The 27,211-nt window shown below is 44.8% G+C and overlaps 1 protein-coding gene across 3 annotated transcripts in view; it reads right to left on the bottom strand.

Annotated features, from left to right (window-relative positions):
- EBF4 (EBF family member 4) overlaps positions 1-27,211 on the bottom strand; it is a 60,919-nt gene that overhangs the window by 6,457 nt on the left and 27,251 nt on the right. For 2 of the 3 annotated variants that reach the window (XM_039224948.1, XM_039224940.1), the window contains 4 exons: positions 2,622-2,703; positions 1,718-1,835; positions 1,478-1,611; positions 1,256-1,382 (listed from right to left, as the gene is read on the bottom strand). In XM_039224948.1, the coding sequence (XP_039080879.1) occupies positions 1,256-1,382; positions 1,478-1,611; positions 1,718-1,835; positions 2,622-2,703 (461 nt within the window). The remainder of the gene's footprint in view (positions 1-1,255; positions 1,383-1,477; positions 1,612-1,717; positions 1,836-2,621; positions 2,704-27,211) is intronic. The other variant, XM_039224956.1, reaches the window with a different exon arrangement.

The following is a 27,211-nucleotide window of genomic DNA, read 5'->3' as shown; positions in this document are numbered from 1 at the left end:
ATATTAATTACCAAACAAACAAACCCCAAAACAAAAAACCAACAATCTCCATTTATCACAGCTCAGGTGGATTCTCGGCAGCATCTGACCATTAAAGTGTGCGTGTGCCCTGGGGAAGGGACTGGCCCACATCCAGGGCTCTGCAGAGGAGGCAGCAGCCTCCAAACTAGGCTCCCCAGGACTTCCTCCTCTCCTCCTCCTGGCCTGGCCAGGACCAACTCACCAGCCTCAAGGCCCTACCCACTTTCTTCACCTCCAACTCCAGATTTGGTGAATTTCCTTTAGTTCCCTCCAGGATGTAAAGCGCTCATTCCCAGGTCTTAGCATTTGCCTTTTCTTCCCCCTCTCTACCTCCCTATTCACCCCTCCAGGCTCAGCCTGGTCCAATCAAGCTCACACTCCCTCCTAGAGGTCCCCTCCCCCACTCCTCCGCGTGTAACTCCACTCACCTCATACTTTGTTCACTGCTAGGGTCACCCCTACCCCTTTAAGACTGTAACTCCCTGATATAGGTAGCGCGCTACCGAGTATCCACATCCGGTGCTGGGAAGGGTTAGGTGATTATTTGCGGGGAGGAGGATGGAGAGAAGTGCGTGGCTGGGAGAGGGCAGGAGAATGAAGGCGGAGAGGGTCCTGGCGGGTAATCAAATAGAGCCAGGACGCGGGATTCTACACTCCTGTCTTGTGTTAACTTCTCGCCCTTGCTTCCTGCAAGGGGTGTGTTGGGGTGGGAGGGGACGGGAAGCGGGCGTGCGCACCTGCTTATGCCCACGTGGAGTGAAGACTGAGGCGGCTTGGGGAACCAAGAGACCCCAGGGAAGATTCGGGAGCATCGAGCCTATTTTGGGCACCTTTGAAATAAACTTGCCGCTGGAGATATTCTAGACCTTGGGGAATGTGTGTGTGTGTGTGTGTGTGTGTGTGTGTGTGTGTGTGGAGGGGGTGGGGGTGCTCTGGCGACGAGGCCCTCGGCAGGGAGAATGGTCCGGCAGGGCTGAGACTCTGAGCCTGGGAGGCGACTGAGGGGACCTAGGCCAAACAGGGAAACCGAAGCTCGGCAAAAGACAGTACAGCTCAAGAGCTCAAGAGCGGCCAGTTTAGGTGGGGAAGAGGCGGAGCAACGGCTTAGGGGGCGTGGCCACAGCGTAGGTGTTGGCTAACCGGACCGGGCTCTGGTGCACAGCGTGGAGCTCCTTGCAGCAACCCTAGGCCTCTCTGCCCCCTCCCGCACCGCCCCCCTCGCCTGTCTCCTTACCTGTGTAGACAAACCGGCCGGGGGCTCCCTTGCAAAACTGCTTGGACTTGTAGGACAGGGTCACCTCCACCACCCCGGGAATGTGCCGCGGGGGCGTCTGAACCCGTATGGCGTGGGGCGTGATGAGCTGCGAGGGGAGAGGGGAGGCCAGCGGGTTCCAGCCCAGGGCGAGGGGCGGGCCCAGCCGAGAGGCCAGGAGGGAGACTGGCGGGGGTGGCCCACCTCGCTCCACACGAGCACGTTCCCGAACACGACCTGCAATCCATCGAAGAAGTTGTCGCCGATGACAATGACGGTGGCGCCTCCTGTGGTCCAGCCCTCCCCGGGGCTGATGGCCTTGATACAGGGGGTGGCAGCTGGGAGGCAGGTGAGGAGCCAGGTCAGGGGCCTGCACCAAGGTGGGGACGGGGGAGGGGGGCTGGCTGGGCCCGCGGCGGCGGGTGCTGGGCGGGGGGTCCTGACCTTCAGAGGGGTCCAGACGGCGCGCCCTGCGACCGTGCTTGGAGTTGTTGTGCACAAACATGTTGTCAGACACGGCCAGCACATGTCCATCTACGCTCACCGTCGTGGACACCACCACCTGTGAGGAGAGCCGAGGCCAGCCTGGTTGAGGCTCCGGGGGACTTCCTGGGGGGGGGGGGCTGTTGTGGGGGACCAGCAACTTGGTGAGGGTGGCTGGATGCCGGAACTTAGAGTCATGGGCCTTGGGAAAGAGCTTCCCCCAGGGGCTGAACCGGTGGAAGGGGGAGGCAGCTAGGTCAAGCGATGCACCCAGACACACTATCTCTGGCTGCCCAGGGAGGTGAACCCCAGGAACTAGAAAAATCCAGAGCGCTGAAAGAAACTCTGGCTTCTTAGGCAGAGTGCCTACTGTTCTCACGCACATCCGCACCCCAGGCTGGATCTCTGGAGCTCCAAGGCAGGAATGTGTCTTAGGCTAGTGGGAATGAGAGTTTTGATGGGGGGGGGGGGAGGGAGCAGCATCAACCTGAGAAGCCATCAGCAGGAGCCCCTACCCCTGGGAGGAAATTGGGGCTGCCTCCTTCTCTCCCTCCCACCCTTCACTGAGAAGGGTGTGCAGGTTGGGGATGTACTAAGGGCAGCTGCTCTCTGCTTCACGCTATGCAAATTAGCTGGGTCGTTAATCATGTAAAAATGTCACAATTAGCATCTCCTTAAGTGGGACTCTAATGAAGCCTCCCTTGGCAGCCAGCATAAGTTGAGATGGAGCTGCCCCACCCCCAGCACAGGGCTGGGCAAAGATCTGCCTTGGGGCTTTTCCCAGGGTGGTGGGACCACAGCCTTCCCCACCCACCCCACTGGGAAAGGGTGACCTGATGCAAGGGGACCCCTCTCCCAGACCCACCTGGAAGCGACGCATGTCTCGGGGATTCCCTGCATTCTTCAGGCAGTTCTGGTTGCACTTGAGGAAGAACTTGAGGAAGAACCTGAAACAGTGTGTGGTAGGTGGGCTCAAGGGCTGAGGTAGGGGGTCTGGAAATGGAGGAAGATCCGACTGTTCCCTTCTGTGGGAGGGAGGGTGACTCCCCTCTGCCTGCTCACGCAGCCCATATTCCCACCACAAGCTGCATATGTACAGAGGGCCTGATACGTACCAAGTAGACCTTTCCCAGCAATTAATTCACAACACAGACTGTCCACCCCCCCGCCCCCAGTGTAGGATGACACAGTGCTTATTTATCTCACAAAGTACATACTCATCACACCCATCCAAATATGTCCATTATATATGATATATACCCGTTACTCATGAATTATACCCGCTCCACAACGTATATGCCACATGTAGTATGTGCTCACACTTAGCTGTAAACTTATCCCACACCATGTATATTTGTCATACCGTATGTGCATCACACATAACAGTGCATACACATCACACAGCACATCCCTCCTCCCGAGTACACTATCACACACACAATGTATACTCATGATAATACATCCATTATATATGCTGTATATGCTTTATATACTATTACAAAATATGGCCTTCGCACAGAGTGTATACCCACTATACTCAGGGTATCCTTCACAGAACACGTATAATATTCCACATACAGCCTTTAGCCATCATACATATATGATCCACTACTCCTATACCCATCATATACAGTGTATGTCCATCCTGAACAGTAGGTGCACAGAAAGAATATGAGAGTGTATATTAATATACCACTTTGTGTTGTATGATTACCCAAAATACAGTCATTGCAAACGCTGTACAGTCATCACATATAGGAAGCAGATCACCCTTCCTCCTTCACAGCAGATGCGCCCCCCAACAAATCCCTCTTGCACACAGATCTCGCTCACACATAGCAGACTCTCTGCCACAGCACACACACCCCCCAAACAGATCTCCCTTGCACATGTTCTACATCTGTTATACACTGAGCAAAAACCTCATCAGACAGAGCCTATATCCATCACACACCGCAGTGTGCCTGTCAGAAACGCCGTACAGATATACAATGAATACCTTCTTTTTCATATATGGCAGTTGGGAAAAAAAGCACAGTGTGTGCATTGATGACACTGATTTTTAGACAAACACATGAGAAGTTCGTCCTCTGGTCCTTCCAGGCAGTTGGCTAGGATGGTGGGGCCTCGGCTTTTCCACCCACCAGTGAGGTAATCAAGGATAACGCCCTGGATTGGTGCTGTTACTGGACTCAGAATGACTTCAATGTCTGCCCTAGCCTGTGCAGGGTCCTGTGAGCATCTGGGGAGATGCCCTTTACAAACCACAGCTTGCAGGGCTAACGTCTGCGGGGGTTGGGTTCCTGGCATGTAGCCCGCCTCCTGGGCCATTCCGTGGGTTCTGCCAGTGCACTGTCTCATTGTACCACCCAAACCCCTGGTTTTGACCCCTAAATCTGAATATCCACTTAAATCCTTAGAGTTGCCTCCAACTCTGAAGCATGAACTTCACATTCAGAGGAAGATTATTATAGGTTCTAAGAGCTAGTCCTCAAAGAGGAAGTCCCCAAGTGCTGGTGGGGGTGGGCATTGCCCTTGAAACATAGGTGTCCCAAGAGCCAGCCACTCATTGGGAGTTGGCACCATTTATCTGGAGTTGTACCTATCCCCAGGCCCTTCCTCTGTCCACACTGCTGACACCTTACCACCTGTCACATTCCCCCACCCAGTGAATACCCTTCTGGGAACTCCTTCATTTCCCTTTCATTGGGTCATTACATCAGCACACATTTCCATCCACAGTGAATACCTCCCCAAATAGTCTCACGTAGTGTAGACTTTCCGTACGCCCCTGCGGGGCATTCTGAGATGCAGATACCTCCTATGACCCCGAACAATGCACACCCGCCATGTAGACACCCCACATTCACCCCTACAGGATACGCTGCGTGCACACACGCCCCCAAGCAGTAGTCGCCCCAGTGTAGATACCCCATGTACCCCATTAGGTCACCCCCAATGCTCCCAAACAGCGTTTCTGCACAGTACAGACACTCCATTGATCTCACACTATCTGCCATGGTAATGGTTCCCTATGTCCCTGTAACACACCCCATCGTGCAGACCCCCCTTGCTCATAGTAATCACCCTATGCACACCCCACATTTCCATGACATAAAGCATAGACGCCCTCCTCACACATGGTGCAGATCACTTCTTCCAAATTCCATATCCACGTGCTCAGACCTGTACAGGGTGCTAGAAGGAGGGGAAACACCAGGAAAGGAACAGTCCCTGTCCTAAAGGGGTGAAGGGGTGAGTGCTAGCCCTTGGATATCACTGACGGTGCAGGTGTGGGAGTGTCCCAGAGGTGACATGCACTTCCCTTATATACCTGCTGCACCCAACCCCACTCCCAAACCTATAGAATCCAGAGGAGGGGTTATTTTATTTTATTTTATTTTTAAGTTTATATACTTCGGGGTGGAGGGAGAGAGAGACAAGTGGTGGAGGGGCAGAGAGAAGGAGACTGAATCCCAAGCAGGCTCTGCACCATCAGCGCAGAGCCCGATGCGGGGCGTGAACTCACAAACTGTGAGATCATGACCTGAGCCAAGAGCAAGAATCAGACGCTTTAACTGCGCCCCCCAAGCGCCCCCAGAGGAAGGGTTCTTGAGATAGGGCCAGAGATGTGGGCTCTGGGGTGGATCCTGCATCTCTAACATCCATCTCCATCCACCGGGAGAACCAGGAGAGTAGCAAATGATGGCTGCTGACGCACCTTCCAGGGACAGCCTCTGGGACATCCTTGATTTCTGACCTCCCAAGGCCTCATTGCCGCTTCCTGCAAGGTTCCGTCCCCTCTGTCTCCTCAAGGAGCCCCCTCAGCCCTTCCCCAGTCCTTGCTCAGCATGTCTTCCCAACCTTTCTCTTCCCGGGATAACTCACTTCCAGAAATAAGTCATAGACCTTTGGGTCTATGCCAGTCCCCACTCCCTGTCTGGCCAGTCTTTTCTGGCCATTCTAGGTTCAGGGACTGCCCTTCCCTCAGAGCCCCAGAGCTTCTCTATCTCTAAGCCTAGTTGGCATTACCTGCAGAGTGGTGTTGAGGGGGAAGCAGCCACACAAGACCTGGGCCCTCGCTGGGGGTGCTGAGGGTCAGTCTCCTTTCCCCTCCCTCCCTGGACTTCTAGCTCAGAGCCGCACACAGTCCATGCCAGCAACGGTAGAGCTGCTGAACCTCACCTGCTGCCAATGGTAGTCCGTGAGGCTGCTCCCAGCCAGCCAGGGCCGAGCCAATGCAAACACCTCCAGGGAGCCTGCTACTACCACACTGTACCCCCTAACCCCGCACCAGCCTCAGGGGTGTTAAGAAAAATTACCCATAACTTGGGGCACCTGTGTGGCTTAGTCGGTTAAACATCTCACTTCAGCTCAGGTCATGATCTAACAGTTTGTGGGTTCGAGCCCCACGTCGGGCTCTTTGCTGACAGCTCAGAGCCTGGAGCCTGCTTCGGATTCCGTGTCTCCCTCTCTCTCTGCCCCTTCCACGCTCACACTCTGCCTCTCTGTCTGTCTCTCTCTCTCAAAAATAAACAAACATTAAAACATTTTTTAAAAAAATTACTCATAAGTTGAAAATAAGGCAAAATGATGACTACGGGTCCTTTCAAAGTCATCCTGGGACAATGGTTTTCAAAGTGTGCCTCCTGGACCAGCAGCCACAGCCTCAGGGAACTTGCTAGAAACACAGAATTTTAGGCCCCACCTTTGACCCACTGAATCTCTTCAGGTGGGGCCCAGCCACCTGTATTTTCATAAGCCTTCCAGGTGATTCTGAGGCCTCCTAAAATTTGAGAGGCACTGCTCTAGTGCTGTACTAACCAACAGAACGACCACTTGCCCCATGTGGCACTGAGCACTTGAAATGGGGTTTGAATTGAGATTTTTTTTTTTTTAATGTTTATTTTTGAGACAGAGAGTGAGCAGGGAGGAGCAGAGAGAGAAGGAGACACAGAAGCTGAAGCAGGCTCCAGGCTCTGAGCTGTCAGCACAGAGCCTGACGTGGGGCTCAAACTCATGAACTGTGCAAGATCATGACTTGAGCCGAAGTTGGCTGCTTAACCGACTGAGCCATCGAGGTGCCCCTTGAGTTGTTTTTAAAATATACATTGAGGGGCGCCTGGGTGGCTCAGTCGGTTAAGCGGCCGACTTCAGCTTAGGTCATGATCTCACAACTCATAGGTTCGAGCCCGGCGTCGGGCTCTGTGCTGACAGCTCAGAGCCTGGAGCCTGTTTCAGATTCTGTGTGTGTGTCTCTCTCTCTGACCCTCCCCTGCTCACACTGCCTCTTTCTCTCTCTCAGAAATAAATAAAACATGAAAAAAAAATACACATTGAATTTTAATGACTAATTTAGAAAAAAATCCAGAATGGGGCGCCCGAATGGTCCATTTGGCTGAGTGGCTGACTTTGGCTCAGGTCATGATCTTGCGGTTCGTGAATTTGAGCCCTGTATGAGGCTCTGTGCTGACAGCTCAGAGCCTGGAGGCTGCTTTGGATTCTGTGTCTCCCTCTCTCTCTGCCCCTCTCCTGCTCATACTCTTCCTCTTTCTCAAAAATAAATAAACACTTAAAAAATTTTTAGGGGCACCTGGGTGCCTCAGTTGGTTAAGTGTCTGACTTCAGCTCAGGTCATGATCTCGTGGCTTGTAAGTTCAAGCCCCATGCCGGGCTCTGTGCCGACAGCTCAGAGCCTGGAGCCTGTTTCAGATTCTGTATCTCCTTCTATCTCTGCCCCTCCCCAGCTCAACCTCTATCTCTCTCTCTTTCTCCTTCAAAAATAAATAAACATTAAAAAATTTTTTTTAAAAAGAAAAAAACCCAGAATGTAAAATAGCTGATTAGTAACATTTTTGTATTTACTACACATTGAAGTAATATTTTAGACATATTGGATTATACTGTCAATTAATGTTATCAGTTTCTTTTTTGTTTATTTAAATGAGGCTACGAGAAAACTTAAAGTTACATACGTGGCTTGCATTATATTTATGCTGCTCTAGAGAATTATGTTAACAAAGTTATCTGATTTTCTAGGGGAAGGTCACTTTGACTCGTATTTGCTATTGATTGGGGCCTAGACTCTGTAAAGGTGGTGATAATTTGCAGGAAACTGATAAGATGCAAATAATTTTTATTGAGAGAAGTAAATAATTTCTGTTAGTTAAAGAAATTAGCTCTGAAGTTTATCATTGTATTGTCCTATGGATATTAACTAGCTTTGCAGCTAACTTACTAGCTTTGTAGCTAACTTGGCAATTGTATTCCAGTATTTTTTACATACCCCATTTCTTCTCCCTTCATTCTTCCCTGGAAAGGAAGTGGCAAGGTCTGCGTAAATGAAGACCAAATTCTGGGGCCCGGGATATACTACAGGGACCTGAGACAGGACAGGATATGTACTTTGTGGAGAGGTTGCTTGTCACCAGGGAGGTACCCACCACCCAGGCGTAGGTAAGTCTGGAGGAGGGGCATTTTCTGAGCAGCTCCCCAACCATGGGTTGGGAAGTGAGCCTGGGGGGGGGGGGCCTTTCCCTGCGTGGGCTGGGCCAAAGGCTGGGGGGAAGCAAGACCAGGCCATGCCCATAGCCCTGGCTGACGTGAGTCCCCAAGGAGGGTGAGCATTTTAGGATGCTCCCTGGGTCAGGGCAGGTCCTGTGCCCAGAGCCATCTCCACTGTGGCACAAGGCTCGAAGAGGGCACGTCATATCTGGGCCTCACAGGAAGAGAAGCAAGAGAAAGGTGAAGTCCCAGGACCTGCTGTTAGAATTACGGTAAGAAAAATACAACGCAAGCATGAGTTACACATAAAATACAAAACTACACCAAAAAATAAAACTGTGCAAAGTGACCCAGTTATAATCTATCAAGCACTCAGCAAGAGTCTGGAAGTCTGTTGAGCTTATCACACCCTGTTTAATCCTCTCATAACCCTGAGGTGGGGTAGATCCGCCATCATTCCCGCTTTAGGGATGAGAAAACTGAGGATAAGCAAGAATAAACTATAAAGTCACAGTGAATGTCAAAGGCTAGATGTGAGCTCGGGGCTCTATGAACCACTGATATGGACAAGAGTCATGGAAAATTCCCTCTAACCGGGGCTCTCAGAGTCCAATCCTGCCCTGGGCTATGAGGCTGGCGATTAACCTCCTTCAAAAGCAGCCCTGAGAGGCAGGCTGTTACAGGGACACGAGTCATTCAGTGGGGATTTCCTCAAGGTTACACATTCATCACGGTTGCAAAGGAGACTGGGGGCCCCTTGCTCCTAGTTTGGGGCCTTTGGCTGTTGTGACCGTTGCTCTTAGTCTGACAAGATTTTCAGGATTAAAGACCAGTTGTACAAGATGGGCCAAGAGCTGATCACTGTTGAAACTCCGTGAAGCATACTCGTGGTTCATTATTCTATTCTGCCTCGATGTTCAACATTCTCTCTTATGAAAAGTTGAATAAGGGGCTCCTGGGAGGCTCAGTCAGTTGAGCATCTGACTCTTGATTTCGACTCAGGTCATGATCCCAGGGTCATGGGATCGACCCTCTCATTGGTCTCCACACTGAGAGTGAAGCCTGCTTAAGGTTCTCCTTCTCTCTCTCTCTCTCTCTCTCTCTGCCTCACCCCCCATCTCGGATGTGCTCTTTCTCTCTAAAAAAATTAATATTTTTTTAAAGTTTAATAAAAGACCCGAAGAAAAGCTGTGGACAGTGGTCATCCAGCTAACAAGGTGATTAAAGAGTGGTAGCTATGCGTCATGACTTGGGTGTCTATGATTTAAATGAAAGCTAAGAGTAGTTCACTTGAACACCTACCTTACCACATCCTGAACGTAGTTTAAAATGTTTTTTTTTTAATTTTTTTTAATGTTTTTATTTATTTCTAGGAGAGAGAGAGACAGCGTGAGCAGGGGAGGGTCAGAGAGAGAGGGAGTCACAGACTGAAACAGGCTCCAGGTTCTGAGCTGGCAGTCAGCACAGAGCCCGACGCGGGGCTCGAACCCACGAACCGCGAGATCATGACCTAAGCGAAAGTTGGACGCTTAACTGACTAAGCCACCCAGGCGCCCTGAGAATCTTTATTTTTTTAAAAATATTTTTATTTATTTCTAGGAGAGAGAGAGAGAGAGAGAGACAGATTGAACAGAGGAGGGTCAGAGAGAGAGGGAGGCACAGACTCTGAAACAGGCTCGAGGCTCTGAGCTGGCAGTCAGCACAGAGCCCGACACGGGGCTCGAACCCACGAACCGCGAGATCATGACCCAAGCGAAAGTCGGACGCTTAACCGACTAAGCCACCCAGGCGCCCCATCCTGAACGTAGTTTAGCCTTCCTAACCGTTTCTATAAGTGCTCCTTATTCCTCCCTGTAAACATGACTCGCGATGACCTGAAAATGAACCCTCCTTGTCAATGGAATATTCTATACCAAGGAAGCAAATGAAGGGTTGAATGTGGCTCCAGTGTGAACATCTGACTTATGTATAACTTCTCATGGATGACACTATTGCAGAAGGAAGGCTCCCTGGCACTTTACTCCTTGCTTTACTCAGAAGAGATGCAACTAGAGGCACCTGGGTGGCTTAGTCAGTTGAGCGTCCGACTTTGGCTCAGGTCATGATCTCACGGTTCGTGGGTTCAAACCCTGTGTCGGGCTCTGTGCTGACAGTTCAGAGCCTGGAGCCTGCTTCAGATTCTGTGTCTCCTCCTCTCTCTGACCCTCCTCTGCTCACGCTGTCTCTCTCTCTCAGAAATAAATAAAAACATTAAAAAATTTTTTTAAAAAGAAGAGATGCAACTGATAAAGGAAAATGTGGAGGTGACTGATGGGAGTCCACTGTTGAACTCTGGGCTCTCAGCAGGTGGAAAGCAGAGCAGGATGGAACCGCTTGGTGGAAGGCAGTGTCCAGCTACCATGGGGTGGGCTGCTGCCTGCTGGATTCCCCTACCCCCGACCGCTGTGAGTGTTGGCTATTAAAGGGCTCATGGCTGTCCTCCCTACCCTCGAATATCGTCAGCCAGAAGCATATGTTCCCCACCGGCAGCCCACAGCCAAAGACAGACTGATGGCCCGGGGAGGACCAACTCCTTGTGCTTTTTCTGTTCCGGAACCCCCTGAAGGCTCAGGCTGCTGCCAGACTCCAGCTGGGACTGTCTGCTTGCTCAGCCTCTCCTGTGGATGCGCTTTCCCTCTTTTCTTCCTAGAGCCCTCCTCCAATACACCCCTTTCACAACCATCCCCATCTCCAGTTCTGCTTCTAGGAATCCCATCCTACGAAACCAGCTCGCACGGCTTTGCACCACCTCTCCCCTCCCTACATCCCACGAGAGACTCACTGAGAGCAGAAACTACATTCCCACTTCCCGAGAGAAAGCTGATAGCAATTGAAAGAGCAAGACTGAGCCCCAAGACGCTTGCAAATACAGGACTGTCAGGAGCCGGGAACGAATGCCCAGATTACAAGTTCTGCCCGAGAGAGCTTTCCCCAAAATGATATCCACTAGCCACATGTGGCCATTGAGTGCTTGACATGTGGCTAGTGTGACCGAGAAACTGCTTTCAATTTTGCTTCATTTCCGTTTATTATTTATTTATTTTAAAGTAATATGATTATGGAAAGTAATTATTACTTTAGCAATAATAATAGTAAAGTGTTATTTTTATTTTAAAGTAATCTTTACAACTCAGTGTGGGACTCAAACTCACAACCCTGAGATCAAGAGTCCCATGCTCCACTGACTGAGCCAGCCGGGTGCCCCACTGTTTCATTTTTTCCCCTTAATGTTCATTTATCTTTGAGAGAGAGAAAGAGACAGAGTGTGAGGAGGGGAGGGGCAGAGAGAGAGGAAGACACAGAATCTGAAGCAGGCTCCAGGCTCTGAGCTGTCAGCACAGAGCTCAACACGGACCTCGAACTCACAAACCACGAGATCATGACCTGAGCTGAAGTCGGAAGCTTAACTGACTGAGCCACCCCGGCGCCCCTCATTTTTAATTTAACCTGAGATAGTCACATATGATAGCCACCACTGTTGGTGGCTCATGGCTACCAACTATATTGGACCGTACAGATCATGAAAGAGGAAGTGATGTGAATGGATACATGAGCTGGGACAGAGTGTTCAAAACAGGCGTCCTGTGAATACCTTGGGAAAGGAAGCCGATTGGGAGCAAAGCGGAGAATAAAACTAGATATGTATTTCCAAGTTCAAAGCTGGCTTTACAGCCTGGGATGGAGAATTGTGGCGGGGAGGAATCCTCTGCTAATTTTGACTCCAAAGGGTTTGCCTTTGAGCTCATGAGCCTCAGAAGAAACAGATATCTTCCAGGGGCAGGGTCTGTGCTCTCCACCCTTTTCATTGTCTGCTGCTCCCTGCCCTCAAGGACAGAGGAAGATACAGAAGGCTGGACCATTCATTCCCTCATTCATTCAATACACCCATTCAAAAAGATGCATTAAACACCTTACATGTGTCAGGCAGTGCAGTCTAGGGGTAAATAAAGCCTTAAGGAAATTACAATCCAGCAGGAAAGAGAGAAACCTAACATATAATCAATAAGCTAGTGGTGGACACGCAGGATAACATGTCCAGTGTAACTGCAGCGTTCGCTCTGGAAGGGGTCCTAGAAGTCGCATTGACCTTGGGCATTTGGGGCCTTGAAAGACCAGAGAGGAAGGATGAGGTAGGAGTCAGAGGCAGGGGCTCTTTGTACAAAGGGAATAAACAGCCCTGCCAAGGGACAGGGGGCATGTAGCACACACTTTCCCGGCGGTGCAGGATGGAGGAGGAGAGCTGCGGGTCTGGGACCTGGGGGGTGTGGCACCAGACCCCACGGGACTGGACCCTGTGGGTGATGGGGAGTCAGCAGAGGGTGACTTACTGGCTGTATTTGGAAGGATTTTGCCTCCAGGGAAGTGGGCGCTGAAGGGCCTCGGCTAGAAAAGGAATGGTAAGGGAGGAGGTGGGTGTGCTAATCCAGGCACGGGTTGGGGTGGCCCGCAGTACTTCCTGATCTCAGCCTGGGGCAGCAGCCAAAGCCAAGTGTCCCCAGGGTCACAGCCACCTGCCAGGCCTGGACCTGGCCTCCCCACCGTGATCCTTACTTGGGGCAGAGGTGGCTGCAGCGCAGATGGGCTGGGGGACTATAAATAGCAGGGGCGCATACATTAGCATGCCAATGCACCCGCACCCCATCCTCTATGCTAATGGCCCACCATGCGCCTGAACACCTTCTGTTCCCCAGCATGCATTTGCATGCACAATTAGCATAATCTTGTATAATTAATGAACAGCGTCAATTTTAGCTCCTAAGTAATTTGATTAACATGTTGATAGGGCACTTACTAGGCTCTCCAAACCTCAGGGCTGGGCATGGGGCCTGAGCAGAGCGGGGGAGGTGGTGGAGAGACAGCGAAGGGGCCCCCCAGCTGCCCATGAAGAGCGGTGGTGACTCCATTTCCCCGAGGGGAGGGATGGAGGGGCTGCCCCGCATGGAGCAGCAGGGGTAGGCTGGAGCGTAGTTACAGGGGGTCACCTGAGCTTCTGAAGCCCATTTGTGCCCCCAGTGGACACAGACATACACACACATCTTCTGCATGTCCCCTTAGCCTTGAAGTCCTCCGTGAATGCAGGATGGTAGACTCCGAGGGAAGAACAGAAGAGAAGCAGGGATGGGGAAAAGGTAGGAGGGATGTCCGAGCGGATGAACAGGCAGATGAAATCCACAGAGGAGGAGGGAGATTTGCCTCTAAGTCATTCGGGGACATGAAGGAAAGAAGTTGTATGTTCTTCTGGCTTTGGGTGGGTGTGCCAGGCTCCCAGAAACTTTGGCACCTCCTATTTATGAATCACGTGAGAAGTAGAGGTTGGGGGTCACGAAGGCCTGGCGCTTTCCTTAATGTGCCGAGCGACCCCAGGGAAGAGAAGACAGGAGGCTGAGTGTTGTGCTCGTCGTTTACAGAGACAATTCCATTCCCAGCCCCAGACATCCCAGGACCCCTGGCTCACCCTCCTCTCCTGCTCATCTCTGACCGTGGCCGGAGTCAGGAAGCTTTTTCTTAGCTTGAATGGACTTTCTTGGTGCTGTGTAGGCTAGTTCTCTGAGATGGGTAATCTGGATGAGGGTGGGGTGGGGTAAGAAATGGGGATATTGTGGCAGGCACTGCATAAGCACATCTTACTTAACTCACAACGTCCCTTTTGGGTGGGTTAAGAGTCAGCTCCCTGTTACAAAAGAGGAAACTGAGGGAGGTGGGGCCTTGCTCCACATCATCTGGCCAGGCATTCCACGTTGGCTCCTGTCTCTCAACTCTGAATAGCCCTTCACTTTCTGGAGAGAATTTATCATTCAAAGTTTCTTTGCTAGCCATCTCCCACTCCACCTGTTATGGTCCCCCAGACCTCCTCATGTGTGGCTTCTCTCCTCTAATATCCTCGGGGGCCATTGTCCACAGCTCTACTCCTGCCTCAGCATGGGGGCCACTGTGAACCTGGGCTCAGCTTCAGCTGCCCAGAGGTTTTCTCTTAAGTTTTTGTTCTGAGTTGGGGGGGGGGGGGTTGGGGATCCTGGTTCTTGTGATTGGCATCCCAGCTGACATGACTCCCCGGACTCCCTGGGGAAATCTCAAAGGAACCCCTTCTGCTTCTCTTTCCTTACGATGCTCCCAGCTCTGAAAGGGGTGGCATGGGGGAAGGAAGTCCAGTTCATTCTGCAGGCAAAAGGGAACCCTCAGTCCTACCTCAGCATTGACTCAGCAGTGAGGTTCTAGGATCCTAAGGAGAATTCCCAGGATGGGACCCAGACAGAAGCCTGTGTTTGCAGCATCAGTGTGGGAGCAAAGAGACCCTTACCGGAAAGGGTAGAAGGAGATGGACACTACTGTGAGCTTGTTTTGTGGCTATGGAGAAAAACAGTGAATGCTGCATTGACCACTGGGTTAAGGAGGGAAAAGCTGATTCTTTTGCAGCTCCCACAACACCTTCTTATCAACTGCATTTGTCGGGTTGTGCCTGACCTAGAAGTTGAGGTCTAAGTTTGCCCACAACAGGGTAGATTAGAGCTTACTTCTGCTGGGTGACCCAGACACACCTTGTTTCAACAGTATTGCTACAATGTGCCCTGGGCACCAGGCACAACTACATGCCAGAATGTGTTCATAGCCCATAGCTCCAGTCCTCCTCTGGGAGCCAGAGGAGGAGAGTTGTAGGCTTCCCACGGGAGGGAATCTTCCCCACTCACTCCCACACCAGGCCAACCAAGGAAATATTTACTTTAAGAGCTGTGATGTCCAATAAGGTAGCCTCATGTGGTTATTTAAGTTTGAATAAACAAAAGTAAATAAAATTAAAAATTTAATTCCGCAGGCACAGTAGCTACATTTCAAGTGCCCAGTAGGTTCTTGTGGTTATTGGCTACCATATTGGTCAGTGCAGAACATTTCTATCCTTGCGGAAAGGTCTATTGATAATGTTTGTCCTAAAGCTTCACATTGATCTCCATTTTCTTTTATCATCATATAAAGGCTTAAACAATTACATCTTGCCTCCTAAACTGCTCTTAAGCTCTCAGAGGGCAGGAATCACTGTTTAAACGTTCCCCTTTCCCTAAGCATCCATTACAGTGCCTGCCTTGCAGTGCTGATTCATGACAGAATTCAAGAGTCAGAATTACAGGATGAATGTTGGACCAAAGCCCCCAAATCACTTTCAATAGGGAGCAGTATAAAATCTGTACTGAGATTAAAAATATCAATTGTAGGGGTGCCTGGGTGGCTCAGTCGGTTGAACATCCGACTCTTGATTTTGGTTCAGGTTTTGATCCTAGGGTCATGGGATTGAACCCTACATCAGGCTCCCCGCTGAGCATGGAGCCTGCTTGGGATTCTCTCTCTCTCCCCGTCTCTTCCCTTCTTCCCCGCTTGCACTCTCTCTCTAAATAATAATAATAATAACTCGATTGTAGAGATAAAACTTCAAGAACTGCAGATAAAGGAATTGCAAAAATCTGTTCCTTGATAAAGCGAGAGGAACACAGGTGAAAACTATTAGACTATTTTTTCAGAACTTTGGGAGTTAACAAAAGTTTTGCACAATCCAAGGAGTATTTATTCAAGAGAAATGGCTGGGTCTTAGTAACAACAGAGATCTTTGTAGTATTTTAATTTCCCCTATTCCCATCCCCATCTTTCCCACTTTGCAGATTTGAAAACCAGCAGCATTGCAATCCTGGTAGCTGGGAAAACTAGCAGCCTCATAGCCACTGGTAGGAAAAGACTGGGTTTGGAGCTTCACAACAATCTGCATTCCCATACAACTGTCACTATTTGATCTGTCTGGCAACTTTTTGATAACATTATTCACAGGATTTGTTGTCATTTGACTTGACCCAGAGCTTGTTCAGTGGGAAAATCCCTACAGTCAGGGTGTTTGTTGAAAACAACAATTGGCAGTTGTTTAACATTTCTATTCCTGGAGGCAATGACACTAGTTGGGGCAAACAATTGTCTGGCCAAAAATTGTAAAGGAAAAAGTGGGAATGAGATGTCCATAGGGGGCTCTGAGAGAAGCTTTCATATATTCCTGGAGATCTAGGAGGCCATGTATATGTGCAGGGAAGAGCATATGTCCAGGAAAGATTTTAGAAGGCCCTAGTCTCTCATCTCTGGTTGATCCTGAAATCTGCACAAGCATGAAGTAAAGGTTAAGTCAGAGTTGCTGGAACATTGAAGGCATGTCCCAACACACACACAGCAGATGACCTGGAAAATGACTGAAGACATACTGGTTTAAGGCATTTAGGAAATGCCTGTCCATCCACAAGCTGACCCCTAAGCTAAATGAACAAAAACTTTAGTGACCACACATGACAAAACTTCATAGACATAGTCTTCAAAATTCACTAAGTAAACAATCACTAACAGCAACAAGCACTGGGAAAGGGGAGCTGGTTTCCAGCTACCACATTATATTATTAAAACATCCAGTTTTCAACAAATAATATTAACAAGAAAGTATGGTCCATGCATGAGAAATAAAGGAGTCTATAGGAATTGTCCCTGAAGAAGCTCACATATTAGACTTACTAGACAAAGATTTCAAATAAACCATTATAAATATGTCTGAAGAATTAAGGGAAACCATGTTTAAAGAATTGAAGAAAAGTTTGAGAATACCTCACCAAATAGAGAACATCAACAAAGAGATAAAAAAATTTAAAAAAGAACTACATTTAAATTCAGGAGTTGAGGAGCACCCAGGTGGCTCAGTCGGTTAAGCATCAGACTCTTGATTTCTGCTCTGGTCATGATATTCGTTCATGATTTGAGCCCTGCATCAGGCTCACTGCTGACAATGTGGAGTCTGCTTGGGATTCTCTCTCTCTCCCTCTCTCCCTTCCCCTCCCCTACTCGTGCTCTCTGAGTCTCTCTCTCAAAATAAATAAATAAGCTTAAAAAAAAGTTCAGGAATTGGGAAGAACAACTGAAATGAAAAATTTATACCCTCAAATATCTGAGTTGATGGAAGAAAAAAAAGCAGTGCATTTGATGATAGGTCAGTTAAGGTTATCCAATTCTGGAGCAGAAAGGAAAAAGAACAAAAAAGAATGAGCAGAGCCTAATTAATATTATGATTTCTAATTTCTAATATGAGAAACCAACAAGCATACTAACATTCTTTTTTTTTTTTTTTTAAGTAGGCTTCACATCCACTGCAGAACACAACATGAGGCTTGAACTCAGAACCCTGAGATCAAGGCCTGAGCTGAGATCAAGAGTCAGATGCTCAACCAACTGACCCACCTGGGCACCCCCATACTAATATATTGATGGAAGTCTCAACATGAGAGAAGAAAGAGAAAGGGGCATAAAGAATGTTTGAAGAAATAATGGCCCAAAACTTCCCAAATTTGGTGAAAAACCTTATTCTGCACATCCAAGAAACTTAATGAACTCTAAAAGATTCATGTGTAGACACATTATACTCAAATTTGTCAAAAGCTGAAGACAAAGAAAGAATCTGGGAAGCAACAAGGAAGCAACTCATTACCTATAAGGAAGTTTCAAGAAAATAAATCAGCTGACTTCCCAGCAGAAACTATGGAGGTCAGCAGACAGTGGGATGACATATTGAAAGTGCTTAAAGAAAATAACTGTCAACTCAAAATTCTTTTTTTTAATTTTTAAATGTTCTTTATTTATTTTTGAGAGAGAGAGAGACAGCATGAGTTGGGGAGGAACACAGAGAGAGAGGAAGACACAGAATCTGAAGCAGGCTCCAGGCTCCGAGCTGTCAGCACAGAGCCTGGCATGGGGCTCGAACTCATGAACCATGAGATGATGACTTGAGCTGAAGTCAGATGCTTAACCAACCAAGCCACCCAGGCTCCTCTCAACCAAAAATTCTATATCCAACAAAACTATCCTTCAAACATGAAGCATAAATTTTTAAAAATTTATTTGTTTATTTTGAGAGAGAGAGAGAAGAGAAGAGAATCTCAAGCAGGCTCTACACTGTCAGCATGGAGCCCAATGCAGGGGTCAAGCCCATGACCCATGAGATCATGACCTGAGCCAAAATCAAGAGTCTAACACTTAATTGACTGAAACACCCAGCCATCCCCATGAAGGATACATTTTTTTAAATTAAATAAATATGAAAGATGAATTAAGACATTTTCAGATAAGCAAAAACTGAGAGAATCCGTCAGTTATTAGTGATATTTCTCAAAGTTAGTTAGATCTTTCTTACAAGAAACACTAATGGGAGTCCTTCAGTCTGAAATGAAAAGACACAAGACAGTAATTCAAATCCCCAAGAAGAAATAGAGTACTGGTAAAAGTAACTATGCAGGTAAATGTAAAAGACATTATAAATGTATTTTTGTAATTATTTTGTCTTCCTACCTAATTTAAAAGACAATTATACATGTCGGGGGGCAAGGAGTATATGAGAACTCTCTGTACTTTCCATTCACTTTTGCTGTAAGCCTGAAACTGTTCTTAAAAAATAAATCCATGAAAGAAAACTGCATAAATCAGTAATTATAATACTGTTGACAGGCTGATAATGTATAAAAATATAATATGATTGACAAAGATACAGCAAGGGAGAATTGAGGCAGTGGAGCTACATTGGAGCATGGTTTTTGTACCTATTGAAGTCAAGTTGTTATTCATCTAGATTCACCTGGATTGTTTAAGTAAAGATGTTAACCATAATTCCCAGGAAAACCACTAAGAAAATTACTTATAGATATAGTAACAAGGAAGATGGAGCTAAAACAGTACACTAGAAAATATCAATTCAACACAAAAAAGGCAGTAATAGAGGAACTGAGGAAATATGAAACATAGAGAAGACACTGCAAAATAGTAGGACATAAATCCTGCTGTATCAGTAAGTACATTAAATGTAAATGATTAAATACTCAAATAAGGTGGCTCAGTCAGTTAAGGACCCAACTCTTGGCTTCAGTTCAGGTCATGATCTCACAGTTCATGGGATCAAGCCCCACATCAGGCTCTGTGCTGACAGTGTAGAGCCTGCTTGGAATTTTCTCTCTCCCTCTGCCCCTTTTCTGCTCTCTTTTTCTCTCAAAATAAATAAACATTAAAAAGATACTCAAATTGGGGCACCTGGGTGGCTTAGTCGGTTAAGCGTCCGACTTTCACTTAGGTCATGATCTCGCGGTTCGTGGGTTCGAGCCCCGCATCGGGCTCTGTGCTGACTGCCGGCTCAGAGCCTGGAGCCTGTTTCAGAGTCTGTAACTCCCTCTCTCTCTGACCCTCCCCTGCTCACACTGTCTCTCTCTCTCTCTCTCCTAGAAATAAATAAAACATTAAAAAAAAAAGATACTCAAATTAAAAGGCAGATATAGTCAAAATAGATTTAAAAGTATAATCTAACTATATGATGTCTATGTAAGGTATAGTTTATGTTCCAAAGATAGAAAATAAATAGGGATGGAAAATATATATCAAGAAAAGTAACCAAAAGAGAGCTGGAGCAACTTTATTAATATCATAAATAGACTTTAGGATAAAATTGTTGCAGAGATAAAAAAAAAGACATTTTATGCTAAAATGTCAATCTATCAGAAGGAAATAACAGTTATAAGCATATACGCACCTGATAATAGAGCTCCAAAATACAATAAACAAAAAAATGACTGAACTGGAGGAAGAAATAGATAATTCAACAATAATACATGGAGACTTTTATGCTCTACTTTCAATAATGGTTAGACCTACTAGGCAGAAGATCAACAAAGAAATAGGAGATTTGAACAACCCTTCTTATTGTCTCTCATACAATAAATGAGCTATATTTTACAAGATCCTTTCAAGACTTAGTGTCTTACAGGTTTCATCTCCACCAATGCTAATCTGAATTAAACATGATCTCAATAAATACAACACACAATCAACAGAGTAGAGTGAAAGGCAATTTACAGAATAGGAGAAAATACTTGAATATCATATACCTGATAAGGAATTAATACCCAGAATATATAAAGAACTCCTTCAACTCAACAACACCAAAAACCAAACAACCCCAAAAGAAAAATGCACAAATGATTTTTAATAGAGGTTTCTTCAAAGGTGTATAGAATTGTCTATCATATGAAAAGATGCTTAACATCACTTACCATTAGAGAAATGCAAATCAAAACAATGAGATACCATCTCACACCCATTAGGATGGCTACTATAAAAAAACAACAAGAAGAAATAACAAGTGTTGGTGAGGAAGTTGAAACATTAGAACCCTTGTCCACCGTTCGTTAAAATTATAAATGGTGTAACCGCTATGGAAAACAGTATGGTGCACTTCAAAAAATTAAAGAAAGGACCATCATATGATCCAGTTATCCCATTTCTGGGTATAATGTCCAAAAGAAATGAAATTAGACATCTCAAAGAGATATCTTCACACTCATATTCATAGCAGCATTAGTCAATATAGCCAAAAGATGGAAGCTCCAAATGTCCGTTGATGAATGAATGTGGTGTGTATGTAAAACGGAATACTATTCAGCCTTAAAAAGGAAGGAAATCCTTTTATGTGCTACAACATGGATGAAACTTAAGGAGAATATGTTAAGTAAAATAAGCCAGATACAAAAAGACAAATACTTTATGATCCCACTTATATAAGCTACCTAAAGTAGCCAAATTCAGAGAAGCATAAAGTAAAAGGGTGGCTACCAGGAGTGGGGAAAGGGGAAAATGGGGAGTTGTTTAATAATGGGTACAGAGTTTCAATTTTGCAAGAAGAAAAAGTTCTGGAGATCTGTTGCCCAACAATGTGAATATATTTAATACTACGTAAGTGTATATTTTATAATGATAAAGATTAAAAAATTAATAAAATGATAAATGTCATGTTTTATATTTTTTACCACAATTTAAAATATGACATCAGTAAGTAATTTTTTGGCGACCTAGACAATCTAACTGTAAAATTAATACAAAAAATAATTAAGAATAGTTGGGAAAATTATAAAATGTAAGTAAGAGTAACGAGTACTAGATCTTTCTATTACTGAAAAAATGTTATACATCTTCAAAAATTAAAACAGCATCATATTTCACACAAATAGATAGATGGAATAATGAAATAGAATGGAAAACCCAGAAATACAAACAATTACATTTGCACGCAAATATAGCATGGGTAATGTTTACAATTGGTAGGGAAAGATGGGTTTTTCAATATGTCCCAATGGCTATTGGGACAACGGGAGCTATCAGAAAAAAATATAGGTGGGCCTGCAACTTCCTAACTTTAACCAGGGTAAATTCCAAATGGATTTCCTTTTCCAGTATTATGGTAAACTATACGTCTTAAAGTGCCTTCCCAATACAACTATACCCTGAGGTTTTATCTAAAAGGTAAGGAAAATCACCAAGGATTTAAAAACAAAAACAAAAACAAAAAGTTGAAATCTAGGTGGGAGCTGTGAACTATGAGCTAGCACAAATATTAGGGTCATATTTGTGGGGTGGAGAATAGGGACCACTTCAGCTGAGCACCCTGAATCCTCTGAGGAAGCCAGAGGGGTCCTAGTTTGGTAGCACTACTTAATCCTAGTAGAATTCACAAATCCTTCCAAGAAAAGCATACCCTGTTCTGGCCCTGATGTGGTTCAACCATAAATATGAGCTAAAGTCATCACTACCACAATAATCACAACGAAAACACCAAACAAAGAAACAAGCCATCATGAACGAGAGTCAGTAGAAGTAATGAACAACAGATACAGGACTCAAGGACTTCAGATATTGGAATTATCAAGTATTGAATGCAAAATAATCCCAAACATTTTAAAGAAATAAAAAGTCAATTAAAAAAAAATGAGTGGGGCACCTGGGGGGCTCAGTCAGTTGAGTGCCCAGGTCATGATCTCACGGTTCGTGAGTTTGAGACCCACATTGGGCTCTGTGCCAACAGCCTGGAGTATGGAGCCTGCTTTGGATTCTCTGTGTCTCATCCTCTCTCTCTCTCTCTCTCTCTCTCTCTCTCTCTGTCCTTCCCCACTTGTGCTGTCTCTCTTTCTCTCTCTCTCAAAAATAAACATTAAAAATTTTTTTAAATAATAAAAAGTAAGTAAACACCAAGAGACCACCCAAGTAACCAGACATATTTGAAAAAGAATTAAATAAAACTTTTAGAAATGGAAAAGAAAATCATTGAAATTAGTAGCTCATTGGATAAATTAAGCAATATTTTAGATATGACTATGATGGATTAGTGAATGGGGAGATGAATAAAAAACAATTACCCAGAATGCAGTACTAAGAGAAAAACAGATCAGAAATACAAAATTGTTTAGGATATATGCAGGACAGAATTAAAGGTCTAAGTTAGAATGTCATTTGAAGTGCGATAAGGAGAAAGGAGAGAATAGAACTGAGATGTAACATTAGGCAAAGGCTGAGCAACTTCCAGAAGTGAGGAAAGATATAAATCCATAGATACATGTAGATCAGCAAATTTTAAGCAGGATAAAGACAAATCCACAACCAGACACATTAGAGTAAACTGAAGAACTCCAAAGACAAAGAGAAGCCCTTATATACAGATAGAGAGGAAGGAGAGTTTACTCACAAAAGAATGATAGTTATGCACTCTTCAACAACAACCATGGAAGTATTTTCAAAGTGCCAAAAAAAAAAAAAAAACACACACAACTATCAGTCTAGAATTGTGTTCCCAGGAAAGCCATCTTTCAAGAAAGACAATGATATGGGGGCGCCTGGGTGGCTCAGTCAGTTAAGCGTCCGACTTCGGCTCAGGTCATGATCTCATGGTTCGTGGGTTCAAGCCCTGCATTGGGTTCTGTGCCGACAGCTTGGAGCCTGGAGACTGTTTCAGATTCTGTGTCTCCCTCTCTCTCTGACCCTCCCCTATTCATGCTCTCTCTCTCTCTCTTTCTCAGAAATAAATAAAAAAATTAAAAATAATTAAAAAAAAGAAAGACAATGATATGAAGACATTGATAGTAAAACAAAGTGAGTGTGCTATTTGCCATCATAGACCTTTACTAAAAGTAGGAACTTCTAAAAGATGTGCTTCAGAAGAAGAGAAAATGACCCTGGAGGAAGTTGTAAGATGCAAGAAAAAAAAAAAGATAAGCAAAACAAACAAACAAACAAACAAAAAAACCCTGGTAAATCTAAAGAAAAAATGTTTATACAAAGTAAAAAAATACTAAAAATGTGTGGAATTTAAAAGAATTAAAATCCTGGACTACATAGCTTATAAATAGGGCAGGGGTAATTGAGGGTCTGAAATCAGTGGCAAGCTGGTAAATGGTTAACAATAATTTCCAGACTGGGGAAACCCATGATTTACCCATGTTTGTTGACTTCCATGATTATTTATGTTCCACCTATGGCTGATTTCAAGCTACCAGTGTAACGTCATTGAGTATAGGGTTGGGAAGAGATACTAACAATTAACTCTTGCAAACTGGTATAAGCAAGCTCCAGCACACCACTATCCAAGATTCTAATATTAGTCAGGAAAGAAATTATGACTTTGTTAGGAATACACAGTAAATTTCAAGGCTAATAAACTAAAAGAATAGAAATTAAGTGAAAAACTACTAAACCAAGAAAGGGAAAAATGGAATAAGAAACACATACACTGGGGTCCCTGGGTGGCTTGGTTGGTTAAGCATCTGACCCTTGGTTTCGGCTCAGGTCATGACCTTGAGCCCCACATAGGGCTCCGCGCTGACAGTGTGGACCCTGCTTGAGATTCTCTCTTCCCCTCTGTCTGTCCCTCCCCTACTCGTAGGCATGCTCTCCCTCTCTCTCAAAATAAATAAACATTAAAAAAAGAAACACATACACTATATTAAACAAAATACTCAATTTTTTTATATAGCAAGAAAGGAAAAGAAACACAGAAGAAGTGGAACAAATAAAAGGTAGTGGTGCCAGTCAGTTAAGCATTTGACTCTTGATTTTGGCTCAGGTCATGATCCCAGGGTCATGCAATCGAGCCATTGTTGGGCTCCATGCTAAGCATGGGGCCTGCTTAAAATTTTTTCTCTCCTTCTACCCACCTCCTCATTCTCTCTCTCTAAAAATAAATTTAAAAAAAACACAAAGATTGTAGAAAATAGTTGAAATAAATTAATAATCTCAATAAAGCAAATGGACTAAATCTGCCAGTTAAAAAATAGACTGGATTTAAAACATAAATCCAGCAATATGCCATTAAAAGAGAAATACTTGAGGGGTGCCTTGGTGGCTCAGTTGCTTAAACATACAACTTTTGATTTTGGCTCAGGTCATGATCTCACAGTTCATGGGACTCACATTGTTGGGCTCTGCACTGTCAACATGGAGGCTGCTTGGGATTCTCTCCCTCCCTCTCTCTGCCCTTCCCCCCCACACGTACACTCTCTCTCAAAATAATAAATAAATAAACTTTATTTTAAATAAAGAGAGGGGCACCTGGGCGGCTCAGTCAGTTGGGTGTCCGACTTTGGCTTAGGTCATGATCTCACAGTTCATGAGTTCAAGCCCCACATCAGGCTCTGTGCTGACAGCTCAGAGCCTGGAGCCTGCTTCAGATTCTGTGTCTCCCTCTCTTTCTGACCCTCCCCAGCTCACATTCTGTCTCTGTCTCTGAAAAATAGATAAACATAAATAAATAAATACATACATACACACATAAATATAAAAAAGAAATACTTGAAACACAAGGACACATAATGGTTTAAAATAAAGGATGAAAAAAGGCATATGATGCAAATATCACCAAAACTAAGGTGAAAGAGCCTGTAAATTATATCAGATAATACAGACTTTAAAGCCAAAAAAAAAAAAAAAAGATAAAATACACACACACACACACACACACACACTACAAATTAAGGACCACTAAATGCCCATAAAAAGTTCAACCCAGAAGAGAGCTATAAGATCTTAAAACTTGTCCACAATCAATAAAATAGTCAATAACATATATTATTAATTACATACTATATGTATTAATCTCTCACATGAACTTTCAGCCTATCTTTGTGAGTTCCATCAAGTTTTGATGTCTACATTAATATATATAAATTTTGATATGTATATATAAAAATTATGAAATCCATAAAGATAAGCTGAAAGTTCATGTAAAGACTATAACCTTATCTCTCAATTTGTAATAGGTCAAGCAGACAAAGGTAAAGACAGATCTGAACAACACAGTTAACAATCTTGATTTAAAGAGCATGTATATAAAGTGGTAGACACAATTAGGTCAGAAATTAGCAACAAAAATAAATAGAAAAACACCACAAGTTTGGGGATTAAAAAATACACTTCTGCTTGTAATCAAGATGGAGTAGCACAGACTACATTTACCTGTGGCCTGAAAACAAAACCAGCCAGACAAAATGCACTAAACATTTTTCAAGGCAATAGACATCAGAGAACAAGAGACAGTGATCCCTACAAGATGGGAAATAAATGAGGTGAACCTGACAAATGTCTCCACATATTGCCTTGAGAGTTTACAGCACCTTCCACAGCACAGGAGGGGGAACTGAGGCAGAGCCCAGCAGACCCCAGAACTGAGGAGATACACAGAGAGTCCATAGAGACCAAGGTAGCTAGACTTCATAGGACAAACCTACAGAGGAATTAGGTGCAAAGAAAGAGAAACCAGAAACTATAATTTAGTATATAATATATAACATATAATATAACATATATATATTATTCAAGCATCCTCCTTGAGTATTTAGTAGAGTATTGGACAGTGTGTGCATATAATGAAATTATGCAAGCCCGATAAAACAACCACCCAAAAGGAATAAGGAGAATAGTCTGGGTGCTCAAATAGAGATGGGCATGGCACCCGTTGCTACTAACAAGACTTTAAAGCCTCATAATTCATGAGAGATTAGGTACAGTGCTCAAGAAGGTCTTACTTTAGTAGTAGGGGATAATTAGTCCTAGATTGAATGCTGCTGTGGAACCATTTAATAAATCATGAAATCAAGGCTCAGAAAGGATCAAACTGTTTCTAAGTAACTTAACTGCATCCCAGAACAAAAGCTCAAGAAGATTTATAGGAATACAAAAATATCCAACACCCACAAGGAAAAATTCATAATGTCTGGCATCTAATTACAGAATACCAGGCATGCCAAGATGCAAAAAAATAAGACCCATAATGAGAATAATCAATCAATTAAAATAGAATAGACACAGATGTTAGAAGGAGCAGGAAAAGACATTGAAAGAGTAATTATAACAGTGTTTGGTATATTCAAAAATTTAAGTAGAGACATGGAAGATATAAAAAAGATACAAATCAAACAGTAGAGATGAAAACTGCAACGTCTGAGATAAAAAATATGTTGGAAAGGATTAACAACAGATGAAACATTGCCAAAGAAAGAATTAGTGAACTTGAGGCATAGCAGTAGAAACTATCTACAATGAAAAACAAAACAAAACAAAATCCCCCCAAATTAAATGTCAGTGAGCTGCAGGGAAACCTGAAGCAGTTTAGTATTTAAGTAATTGGGATCCCCAAAGGGGTGGGGTGCAAAAAAATACTTGAGGAAGTAAGGGTAAAAAACTTTCCAAATGTAATGAAAACGGTAACCTCCTAGATCCAAAAAGATCAATGAACTCCAAGCACATGAAACATGAAGAAGAACTACACCAAGGCACATCCAAATCAAGTTGTTAAAAATGAATAAGGAAGAGAAAAATCTTAAAAGCAGCCAGAGATAAAAGACATGTATGTACAGAGGAACAAAGGTAACGATGGTATCAGATGTCTCATCAGAAATGCAAGAGAAGGGCACTGGGTGGCTCAGTCAGTTGAGCATCCTGACTCTTGATTTCAGCTTAGGTCATGATCCCAGGGTTGTGGGATCAAGCCCCCCATTGGGCTCTGCACTGAGTGGAGCCTGCTTAAGATTCTCTCTCTCTCTCTCTCTC

This window comes from Hyaena hyaena, unplaced genomic scaffold (genome assembly GCF_003009895.1).
Source record: "Hyaena hyaena isolate Hyena2069 unplaced genomic scaffold, ASM300989v1 scaffold_16, whole genome shotgun sequence".
In the NCBI taxonomy this organism is placed as follows: domain Eukaryota; kingdom Metazoa; phylum Chordata; class Mammalia; order Carnivora; family Hyaenidae; genus Hyaena; species Hyaena hyaena.
The sequence above is the reverse complement of the archived record's forward strand: the minus strand, read 5'-3'. Positions and strand labels throughout refer to the sequence as shown.